Source organism: Littorina saxatilis, linkage group LG5, assembly GCF_037325665.1.
Source record: "Littorina saxatilis isolate snail1 linkage group LG5, US_GU_Lsax_2.0, whole genome shotgun sequence".
NCBI lineage: Eukaryota > Metazoa > Mollusca > Gastropoda > Littorinimorpha > Littorinidae > Littorina > Littorina saxatilis.
The window spans coordinates 59,412,799-59,424,766 of NC_090249.1; the positions used below are offsets into that span (position 1 = coordinate 59,412,799).

The following is an 11,968-nucleotide window of genomic DNA, read 5'->3' on the forward strand; positions in this document are numbered from 1 at the left end:
ATGAGAAGATAAGGAAGAGTTACTTATAATGGTGAAATGAACACAAAAACCAAAATCATTTCAGCGCTGCGCGCTGAGAGCCTCTGTTGAAATATCTCATCGATGATATTGTGTCCGGGGTGTAGCTGAATACGGTGTCCAAATTTGAAAAAGATCCACCGAGAACTTTGGCTTTGGTGTGTCGGTATGGGGGCCCGGGTAGCTGAGGTGGAACCAAAATAGCTGAGGTTGAACCAAAATCGGTTCAGCGCTGCGCGCTGAGAGCACGTGTTGAAATATCGACCAGGTTGTGTCGTGTCCCGGGTCTACCTGAATATGCCCACCAAATTTGAAGCAGATCCATCGAGAACTTTGGCCGTGCATGGCGAATACACAAATACACAAATACACAAACACACAGATACACAAACACACAGACACACAGACACAAGTCGTATATATATATATAGATTGACGGACTGTGTGATGATATCTTCTGCTATGGTCTGTTCAGAGACAGTGATATCAAAATCGAGACCGGAGGAGATCAGTAGCCTTACAGACTCTCTTCTCTGGAGAGAATGGAGGAACAAATATATGCACACGGCTATAAGCTCTGGCTGGCTCATTCGGGAAGCCCCATCAAAACTTAACCGCCTAAGGGCAGAAGTTGGGAACTACCAATTTCTGGAGCCTAAATGCACCTGTCAATCCGACCTCAGCATTGCTCATTTGACTTTGGAGTGTGATTTGAACTCAGGCCACTTTCACCCCCTGACTCAGTTTATAAACTCAAATAGAAATATCCTGCCAAATACCTCAAAGGAAAAATTAAGCTATCTTTTAAGTTTTATAAAGACCTTGGGTGGCAAGGTCCCAAACTTATCGCTGGACTTGTGCACACGCATCCACTTGGTCCGTGGATATGAAGAGACATTGCTGCGGCTGACGCCATTGCTTCTCATACAGTTACTATATATTTTTGATCAGAACTTTTAAAAATACCATTTTATATCTAAGTATCTCTTAACACCATTTTTAATTAGATGAGCGAGAGTGTGCGGGGGGCGGGAGGGTGGTGAACCACTGTACATAAAGGAAAAGTTTGTGTGCGTGCCTGTGTGTGTTCTTAATCTAAGACAAATGTCGCCAATGTTTTTACAGAGTGACGTTAAATAAACGATTTTATCATCATCTGTCTGTATGTTCTGGCATTTGAGAAGCCACAACAGATAATATAGGGCTAAGAAATAAGCTCTAAAATTCTCAATCCCGTTTGACAGGACTTCGCCTTCAAAGGTGATTGTGTAACTCTTCCTTATCTTCTCCAGTGTTTTGCGTTTATCTCCCTTCCTTCGTGTGGCTTCAATCCATATTCCCGTTTCTACGTTACTATTTTTAGAATGTCACTGCGCTGTCCAGAACGCTTCCCTTGCACCCGTAAGTTGTTCTTACTGTCAAAGTGAAAAGGTCGAATCAATTTATAGCCACGCGAAAAATACACTGTCACCTATCTATATATTTATAGATATAGATATACATATATATATATATATATATACGGCTTCTCTCTGTGTGTGTGTGTGTGTGTGTAAGCAACACCTGTGGATTATAGAGTTCTGTTTGTGATGGGGTCTAGCGGCTTTTGTCTGTCTGTATGCCCACAGAGCATTATCAACTCAACCCCACCCCCTGCCGTCCTCTCCTTATTTTTTGTTTCTTTCTTTCCTCTTTTTGAAAGCGGACAAACACTCAAGTCCTTAATGGCTCAAAACCGTAGGACTTTTAATATTAATTTTAACTGTCTGTATGTTCTGGCATTTGAGAAGCCACAACAGATAATATAGGGCTAAGGCCACAAAAAAAATAATTGTCTGTTTCTGGTAACATGGCTAAAAAAAAAAATAGGGTCGGTAGGTAGGGATTTTTTTTAAAAATTTTTTTTTTTTTACCCCAAATGTAGACCAATAAAACTAACTTTAAAAATCGCGCAAAGAGACTGGATTCACTATACATAGAGACAAGACACTCAACACATTTACAAATCGTCAGCGGACTTTCGTTTTCACACGTTTTTGTTGTTCATTTTCTCACCCTGTCCTTTACCACCAAAAAAAAAAAAAAAAAAAAAAATTTTGAGTTTGGAAAAAAAAAGTTTAGGGTCGGCGCCGAAATTTAGGGTCGGTCGGGTGACCAGAAACAGACAATTTTTTTTTTGGCCTAAGAAATAAGCTCTAAAATTCTCAATCCCGTTTGACAGGACTTCGCCTTCAAAGGTGATTGTGGTGAACCGCCAGGCTGTCTGTCTCTGTCTCGCGATTCACCCCGGCGAAGCCGGGTATTCCTCTATAAAATTGTTTTTAAATTTAGGTGTTTTTGCTTTTGAAGTGGGGAAGCAATAAAGAGGTCGTCGATATCAAAACTGATATCGACGGAAATGTCGTCGATATCACTTTTGCACTGAGCTTAGTTTTGCCCAATTGACCAATGGAAATGCACGTAACATATGAAATAGCAATATAATTATATATTATGTGTGTGTGTGCCTCCGGACGGCTTCTATGTAAAATGTTGAATTTTAATGTCTAATGTAAAGCGCCATGATTATCTATATATATATATATACGACTAGTGTCTGTCTGTCTGTCTGTTCGCGATGCACGGCCAAAGTTCTCGGTGGATCTTTTTCAAATTTGGACACCGTATTCAGCTACACCCCGGACACAACCTCATCGATGAGATATTTCAACACGTGCTCTCAGCGCGCAGCGCTGTGCGCGCTGAACCGATTTTGTTTTTTTTGGTCTGGATCCACTACCAGTAACTCTTCCTTATCTTCTCCAGTGTTTTCAGCCGCGATTATCTCCCTTCCTCCGTGTGGCGTCAATCCATATTCCCGTTACTTGGTTACTATTTGTAGAAGGTCACTGCACGTTACTATATTTAAAAGGTCTCCAGTGGTTTGCGCGTTTATCTCCTTACCTTCGTGCGCCGGCGTACACCCGGCGGTCCCAGGCGCAGCCTGGTATTCGGCTCTACTTCTTCCCGGCGAAGCCGATACCCGGCGAAGCGGGTAATCATCTAGTATATCATGTGTGTGTGTGCCTCCGAACTGACGGCTTCTATGTAAAATGTTGAATTTTAATGTCAAGTAAAGCGCCATGGGACTGCCATTTGGCGGTGAACAGCGCTATAAAAGAATGTTTTATTATTATTATTAGAGAATTTTGGTGATAAATAGATAAATAGAATCATATTTTGTTGTTTGAGAGAGAGAGAGATCGAGAGACTGGAGAGAAAGATCTGCATGCACACACCGGCACTGACTCTTACACTCACACACAATTGCCGCATGTACACACACTGGCACACACTCACACAAGAAGATTATGAATAAATGTGTGTGCCGATCGATAGAGAGAGAAAGGTCTGCATGCACACACACTTACACACACGCCACACTTGCATGTACACACACACACACACACACGGCGTGACACACACACACACACAAGAAGATTATGAATAAATGACGGTGTGTGCCGATCGATAGAGAAAGATCTGCATGCACACACACTAACGGCACCCACACACACACTTGCATACATGTACACACACACACACACACACACACACACACACACAAGAAGATTATGTATAAATGTGTGTGCCTCCGAACGGCCCCCGGACTGCTCCGGACGGCAATTAGTAGGACCGGCATGGGGTTCAACGAGTTCACCGGTAGGGGTTGTCTTCCAATCACAACATCGCGAATGCGAATGGGGACAATTTTTGTAAGAAAAAACGAAATTAGTAAATGAGGGCCGAAACGTCCTAGGGCCGAAACGACGATTGGGCCGAAACGACCATTTGGGCCGAAACGTCCTGGTAAATTGGGGCCGAAACGTCTTTGGGCCGAAACGACTGGCTACCGGTAAAAAGACACACCCGGCGATTACAGAAACCAAAATGGCGTCCAGACGGCAAGACTCTCACGTGCAGTTTGTCCAAATTGATGGCTTGGTATGTATTACTTTGGATCTTTTGTGTTTCTTGATAATGGTGATTGTTATTTACGTTAGAATTTATGTGCTTTTGGAAGTTTTGGCGCAGATTTTAGCGTATGTACCGTCTTGAAACTCAGATACTATTCGCCATCTGTTCTGTATAGATCTGTGACACTGACAATGCGTTGAAAAACCACTTCTGGCATTTGATCAACGGAAGGGAGGAGCGCATGTAAATAAGTCCTAGACTGGGTGGAGATGAGATTTAATGATCTCCACAGATCTTGCCAGAACTTGATCGTCCTGTAGATGGTTCCAGTCTACGATCGTCTTTGTTCTTTTGACAAATATTGAATATAAAGGCTAACAGCTTGAATGAAAATTTCACTAATTTATGAGACAGTTACTGAGTTAGTGATCCAGCAATACTATGTGTTCGGTAAACGAAATACCGTAACATTTTCAGACATATTTTGAGGTGTCCCCAGCCAGTTAGCTGCTTCATGCTTTTGACCATGTCCCATCAGATTCAGAATTTGGTTCAGGGGGTCATATGACTGATGACCCATAGTCTTTTCCTTCCAGTTCCAGGAGGCTGAATCACGGAACAGCATATTTCATTTACAGTGTGCCCTTTCGTTGCTTTGTTGACAAAAAATGACACCTAATTTCACCATTCCTTGCATTCAGGTGGCGCTGAAAATCATCAAGCACAGCCAAGAGGAGGGTGCTGGGGGTACAGACTTGGTTCAGGGAGTACTCCTTGGTTTGGTGGTCGACAATCGACTGGAGATCACCAACTGCTTCCCTTTTCCCCGTCACTCAGAGGAAGATGACTTTGATGAAAGTAAGTTCATTTCTTATTTTTATTTGATGGAGCCCCAAAAGCACTTATAAACTAGCAATTTTGATGCTTATATTTTTTTGGGGGGGAGGGGGGGGACTTTATTGTGATCAAAAATGAGACACTTCGCTGGACAATTCCCTGCAGGTTCTTATACATAACAGAAAGTTTCTGCAAGTTTCATTGCATGCCCCTTACCCCAGGCAAAAAGCCTAGTTTAAGTCATGCACCCATTTTTTTCTTTCTGAGATCTTTGAAGTCATGAAACTTTCTATGACAAGAACAGTGATGGTTTTGAAAGTGAAACTGTTGTTTAAGCAGCAAAATACTTCTGAAAGGGAGATAGCGCCCATAAGTTCCCAGTAATGGGATACGTTAGCAAATGAAATGTTGGTGTTGTGTTTGCAGTGCAATACCAGATGGAAATGATGAGGAACCTGCGTCACGTGAACATCGACCACCTGCACGTGGGGTGGTACCAGTCCACCTACTTCGGTTCCTTCATCAACCGACCCCTGCTGGACTCACAGTTCAACTACCAGCACTCTATAGAAGAGTCAGTGGTGCTAATCTATGGTGAGTCCTGACACTTTAACTACCAGCACTCTATAGAAGAGTCGGTGGTGCTAATCTATGGTGGGTCGACCTGAAACTTGAGTGTTTAGGTACTGTGGAACTATTAAGACATCCTGATTTAAGACTCACTCCAGTTTAAGACCCTGTTTTGTAAGAGTTTCTGTTCATAACCTCTGTAAATGTACCCCCATTTACCCCCCGCGGGTTAGGGGGAAGAATTTACCCGATGCTCCCCAGCATGTCGTAAGAGGCGACTAACGGATTCTGTTTCTCCTTTTACCCTTGTTAAGTGTTTCTTGTATAGAATATAGTCAATGTTTGTAAAGATTTTTGTCAAGCAGTGTGTAAGAAATGTTTAGTCCTTTGTACTGGAAACTTGCATTCTCCCAGTAATAGGGAGGCCCATCGCACATAGCACAATCAGCCATTTTTACACCCTCATAAAACACAAACAGATTAGGTTATAACAGTCAAGCAATGTTTATCCGAATAATGTATATACTTTAAATAAGCACAACAAATTTCAAAGCTCTATGATTTCAGAAAAAAAAGTTACAGGCTAGCAAAATACGGCTAATCGGGCAAAATGACCAAATTTGGAATTGGGCAGAAAAATAGTGTGCAAAAGGTGTTTTTTAAGAATCCAACATAGAAATGATGTTATTGGTTTTTTTTTAATGTTTAGGACATGTAACCAATAAAATATGAGAAATAAAAAAAATAAAACTTGTTTTGAATACTTTATAGATGATTTTGTTTTTCAGGCTGTAACACTAAAATGACATGAGAAATGAAAACTGAACTTTGAGCTTGAAGCTAAACCCATCCAATGATTATGTACATATGATATATCTAATTAAAGGTCATCACCTAAGCTATCCAATGACGTATGTTTTGAAATTGATAACATGATTCTGAAAAAGTGTTACATAATATTAAGATTTTTAACATCGCAAAATGTCCTTTCACGCCAACATGCGACAAAGGACCAAAGATTGCAAAAATCAATTAAATTCCTTTAAGAGATGATTCTTTGCTAAAACAGTCATTATAAAAATGTATCTGGCATATTTCATTCATCCTTTAAGCAGTATGTGAGACAATACATATACACAGCAGTTAACGGATTGCATCACAGACAACCATGACCAAAGGCAGAGTCAGAGAGGATACCTGTCACTCAAACAAAACAATTTTCCACAAATCTTATTTTAACTAAAAGGGAAGTTGCCAATAAAACATAATTTTACCCAAAATTAAGATGTGTACCAAAAAAAAAAGAGTTAAAAACATTAATTTTTTTTTTTTTTTTTTTTTTTGTTTTTGCTTTGTTTTTGGATTTATTTCATCATTAAATCCATTTCGAACTCACATTGAAATTAAAATACCGTGAAGAGAATCGATAAAGGATATTACGTTTCTATGCTGTTTAAAAGCAAGTTAAAAGTCGCTTCAAAAAGTTAAAAAGAACTGCATTCATTACATGTGTCATGTCATTTGGAGTCGCGAGCGAGCGACAGTCACGGGACTGACGGAGCTGTTCAACATCAAACCGTCAAGTCTTGACGAAAGTTAAGGATGATTAAATCAAGAGAGGGGGCTGAAAGTTACTATAGTTTGATTACAACCAAGTATAAAGACGACGTGAAGGAAAATTTCAAGACAAAGTCAAAGAAGATGGGCAAACAAATCGATGGTAAAGAAAGCGGCCGTCTGCTTTGGCCTTTCTTCCGACACTTGACTGACCCGAAAAAGGGGGAGTCGGGTCTGAGCAACCGGTCAACTTAGGATGCTTTAGACTTTCTTTTACGAATGTTTGAATGAATTTGTTCAGAACAACAAGTAATTAAATAACGCAACACATCTAGGTCTTTATCCGAATGCGGATAACACGTAAACAAAAACTACAGAAGGACTTAACCAGTCTGTGTCCCCCCACGGAAAATAGACTCGACCGACCATTGAGAAAATTTCCGCGTGCTGGCGACGATGCAGCTAGCGTGGAGCTTCGTTGGTTGTTTTCAGTCACACGATTCACATTATCCTCACTTCGAATCGCTCGCCTTGGTTAAATAACTTACGAAAACTTTCAAAACTTGGCACACGGACTGATGATGATAGTTTCTTCGACGTGTAAACCGGTGAGAACAGATAAAGAACTGACTGAGGCGCAACACGTGTTCGCAGTTTGCAAAGCTGTGACGTCGATGTTGTGAACGTAAACGATCTTTTCATTGGCCTACCGGTTGCCAGAAGCAGCCTTGACCTATGAACTTACGGTACACCAAATTTCATTGGATGTATTTGAATAGTCTTGTTGGGCGACCCATCTAAAAATAGGCAAATTATACACAGTTTGTAGACCGTTCCAACACACCGCGGCGCGAGCTGACAATTTCCCTGCACAGCTCGCGCCGCTACCGCTGTCGCTGTGCGATGAGCCGTTTTCAAGCACAAATATCTCCGCTTTGGAATGATGTACATACTACAAAATCCACACACAGTAAGAAACAACACCATTGAAGAAAATCTTGTAATTTGGTTGTTTTATTACAAATAACAACAGAGTAAGAGGCGAACAAAAGTAGCAAAAATATGATGCGGCTACAGTCGCTTTGAGCTCGCAGCGGTGGGCCTCCCTACCAGTAAGGTCATATATTGTACTACGGTGCTAGCCCCTGGAGCAATTTTTTGATTAGTGCTTTTGTGAACACGAAACAATTAACAAGTGGCTCTATCCCATCTCCCCCCTTTCCCCGTCGCGATATAACCTTGAACGGTTGAAAACGACGTTAAACACCAAATAAAGAAAGAAAGAAAGTACCCCCATTTTAAGAAGTAAAAGGGGGGGGGGGGGGGGGTCCACTGTACTGACTTATCCTTTCATGTCTGCTGATGAACCCAGAAACTGAATGCTGAATGAAAACAATCAGAAAATTTGGTGGCAGATGTTTTACTTTTGAAGGTAAATCTAAGCAAGCATATTCTCCTGGGAGAGTATCATGACATTAGTTGATTGTGTATTTAAATGACTGTACATATCTGCATTAATGTTTCTTATACTCTTTATGTTCAGATCCACTGAAAACAACACAAGGTTTCCTGGCTCTGAAGGCATACCGCTTGACGCCAGCCATGATGAAGTTCTACAAGGATGCCGACTTCACTCCAGATGCCATCGCCAAGCACAGCATCAGCTTTGAGAACATGTTTGAAGAGATCCCCGTGGTTCTGAAGAACTCTCACCTGTGTAACGCTCTCCTGTGCGAGCTGGCCCCGCCCACAAAGCGCGACGAGAAGTACAACTTTCTGGACCTGGGTACCAGGTAAGGGAGATAAGGAAATGTTATTTTTTAAGGAAAAGCTGGTGTGAAATGAGTTGGAATTTCACTGTGGGAAATGTTGTTTCATTTGTAGTTACATGGTTTGTCGTTGATTTGTATCCAGGCTTCAGATTTTAAGGTAAGATTAGATAGTCTAGGGTAAGGATTTTGCCAGGGCACTAAAGTTTTAAAATTATTTCATATTTTCTTCTTGCTTCTCTGACAGATATATACAGATTTTTGCAAGACTATGCTCCAAAGCAAATGAGATACAACACATCATAGACAAACAGAAATCTAGATTTGTTTAACAGGGGGGGGGGGGGGGGGGGGTAGTGGAATTTTACCGAGACTGGCTGCCACAGTCCTTAAGCAAAGCAAAATCTGTTAACCAGTAAATTGGCAAGTTTGAGACTTTCAGCAAACTGTCTAGAAGTAGCACTTTGACACTTAGTGCAGCAAACTGTGTAAATATACTTGCATGTGTCATTCCCACATATCCTTGTGGGGATTTACAGTGCCGTTTTGGAGAAGAACCTGCGTCAGTTGATGGAGTGTGTGGATGATGTTGCCATGGACACCAACAAGTATCTCAACTTCATGCGCCAGAACTTCCGCCAGCAGCAGGCCAAACAGCAGTACTTGCAGAAGAGGGTCAGTGCGCTTGGTCCCTTTCTATTCACAGTCAATGATACTGATAATGTTCGGAGTTCAACTTGCTTTCGCTCACCTGAAGGGATTTGTGCACGGAAGGTTGAACTTGGAGTGAGGGGTAGTAATTTTATATACTTACATTTGGTTTATTTTGTGAGATCACTTTAATAGACTAATAGTGTAGAATCGAAACAGCCTTTATCATTATAACATTGGACAATTGGCAATGACCGGTTGACGGTGCTGCCATTTCACTTTCTTGCAGCATCAAGGATATGATAAGGGGGCGAACGTTACTAAACAAAACAATGAAAATCTGAACAAAATAGGTGGAGAAGTCAACTAAGACACAAAGAAGCTTTCTTTTCATTTATACCTCAAGGTTGTTCATCAAGACCCTTTGTAGACAGAGACATTTAGTCTACTTTAAACCCCCCGTTTCACACACACACACCCACCTTTTTTTTAGTTAGGACCTCCATCTGAGAAATAAGACCTAAAAAGCCTTAGAATGGAGGTAAATATAATATAGATGCACATGACATAAAATCTGGGGAAACTATTGTCTTAAAGGTGTAATCATCCATTAAAAAATGTATGTCCCTAATTATATAGGTCCTAGATATTTGTGAAGATGTTCTATTAGATTAGTAGCTCAGTCTTAAAACAGGCATGCTATAGGCCAAAAATGGTTTTACCTGAAAGAAGCGCGTAGTGGCGAAGCCACAAGCCTGAGCCTGCGAAGCAGGCGAGCCATTTCAAAAAATGGTTAAAATCTGTGCAATCTGGTGCATTCTAGGCATCATTTTCAGGGCTGTAATAGTGTTGTGATCTTGTTAAAAATCCCATTTTAGCCTCCCCCCACCACCATTCAACACACCTTCAAACTGGTGAAAACAACACTACTGTAGACTAGTATGTATTCACCAGTGCACTGGTACTACAGTAGTGGTGTTTTCACCAGTTTGGAGGCACACATGAAAAGGGTTTACAAGTCACAAAAGCATTGAAAAAGGTTACTGCAAAAAAACAAATGCAAGGAAGAGTAGTCACTCGCAAGTCAAAGAAGGCACAGTTCTTTTTGCCGCTTTGGCCGGATTCGTTCTTCTTCGTGTCAGCCTTCTTTTTTTCCGGCGGGAAGGTGTTTTCAAGCCAAGCCCAACTCAATTTGTTCTTCACGCCGGAATCAAATGGTCCCGGCGAATTTCTCTGTACAATATCTGGGCGAAACATTTCGCCAAAAACGACGGCCTACATCCGCAGAACTAGATTGGGAACGCTCTAGATTCAGAACGGCAAGACAAATGACGGGCAACGCGCGTGCGCTGGCTTCGCCGAGACCGGCGCCCGGTCGCGCTGCGCGATATTCACACGGATCGTTTTTGCGGAAATTTTTCAACTTCACCGGAATAAATTTGACTTTACCGGATTTTGAAAACGGCTTTACCGGATTTCCGGCTATTACCGAAAAAGTAGCGTGCCTGTTAAAAGAGCGGTTCGGCTGTATTATGTTCCAATGTTTAGATCACGCTATTACCTGCTGTTGTTCTTTCACTTTACAGCAACAAGAGAACCAGCAGCGACAGGTTCGAGGCGAGCCCCCACTGCCGGAAGAAGACATCAACAAAATGTTCAAACCCTTGCAGTCACCGCCGCGCCTCGACTGCCTCCTGGTGGCCAATCAGATTGACCAGTACTGCAACTCCATCTCTCAGTTCTCCGCGCAGAGCATCGCCAAGCTTTTCATGGCAGAGTCCCTCCAGGAAAACGCTGGAGATTCCGCAGCTGCTAGCAGCACTAGCAGTTAGTGGACAGGGCGCTGATATATGTGATGGCTTCTTATTCCTGTGATAATGTATTTCACCGGGAATGTGCTGTGGTGTTGGACTCTCTTTTCTTTGAGGTGAAGAAAATAAATAGTGACTTTAGTCGTCCAGTTGAGCGAGTATTTGGTTTGAGCATGATTGTGTGTTTGTGCATTGAAAGGAAGTTTGACAAACTCGTGTGATTCTGTATGTGTGTGTGTGAATCTGTCTAGCGTGTGTTTGTGAGAATCTGTCTAGCGTGTGTTTGTGTGAATCTGTCTAGCGTGTGTGACTGTCTAGCGTGTGTTTGTGTGAATCTGTCTAGCGTGTGTTTGTGTGAATCTGTCTAGCGTGTGTTTGTTAGAATCTGTCTAGCGTGTGTTTGTGAGAATCTGTCTAGCGTGTGTGTGTGTGAATCTGTCTAGCGTGTGTTTGTGTGAATCCATCTAGCGTGTGTTTGTGTGAATCCATCTAGCGTGTGTTTGTGTGAATCTGTCTAGCGTGTGGTTGTGAGAATCTGTCTAGCGTGTGTTTGTGTGAATCTGTCTAGCGTGTGGTTGTGAGAATCTGTCTAGCGTGTGTTTGTGTGAATCTGTCTAGCGTGTGTTTGTGGACTGGTATGGTCTGTGAATGCGAGTGCGTGAAATTGTATTTAATGAAACGATCAGCTCACCTCAAGTCTAGGCAAATACTTGAAACGGTTACCGTCTACTTTCCAAGGTGTGACGAAGAGATAAGCTTTCTGCTAGTCATTCTCACTCCATTCAATCCAAGTCAGAA

At 41.9% G+C, this 11,968-nt stretch overlaps 1 protein-coding gene across 1 annotated transcript; it reads left to right on the forward strand.

Moving 5' to 3' along the window:
* The first annotated feature begins 3,849 nt into the window (after positions 1-3,849).
* LOC138967594 (eukaryotic translation initiation factor 3 subunit H-B-like) lies at positions 3,850-11,329 on the forward strand. The gene is made up of 6 exons (XM_070340192.1): positions 3,850-4,002; positions 4,677-4,833; positions 5,239-5,406; positions 8,483-8,732; positions 9,248-9,383; positions 10,946-11,329. Exons 1-6 carry the CDS (start codon positions 3,949-3,951, stop codon positions 11,189-11,191), a joined length of 1,011 nt encoding a protein of 336 aa, XP_070196293.1. The 5' UTR covers positions 3,850-3,948; the 3' UTR covers positions 11,192-11,329.
* The last annotated feature ends 639 nt before the right edge of the window (positions 11,330-11,968 follow it).

Excerpts from the sequence above, each read along its gene's own strand:
- LOC138967594 (XM_070340192.1), top strand. The coding sequence starts at position 3,949 with ATGGCGTCCAGACGGCAAGACTCTCACGTGCAGTTTGTCCAAATTGAT. Across the intron at positions 4,003-4,676 it reads TTGTCCAAATTGATGGCTTG|GTGGCGCTGAAAATCATCAA; the intron begins GTATGTATTACT and ends CCTTGCATTCAG. Across the intron at positions 4,834-5,238 it reads GGAAGATGACTTTGATGAAA|TGCAATACCAGATGGAAATG; the intron begins GTAAGTTCATTT and ends TTGTGTTTGCAG.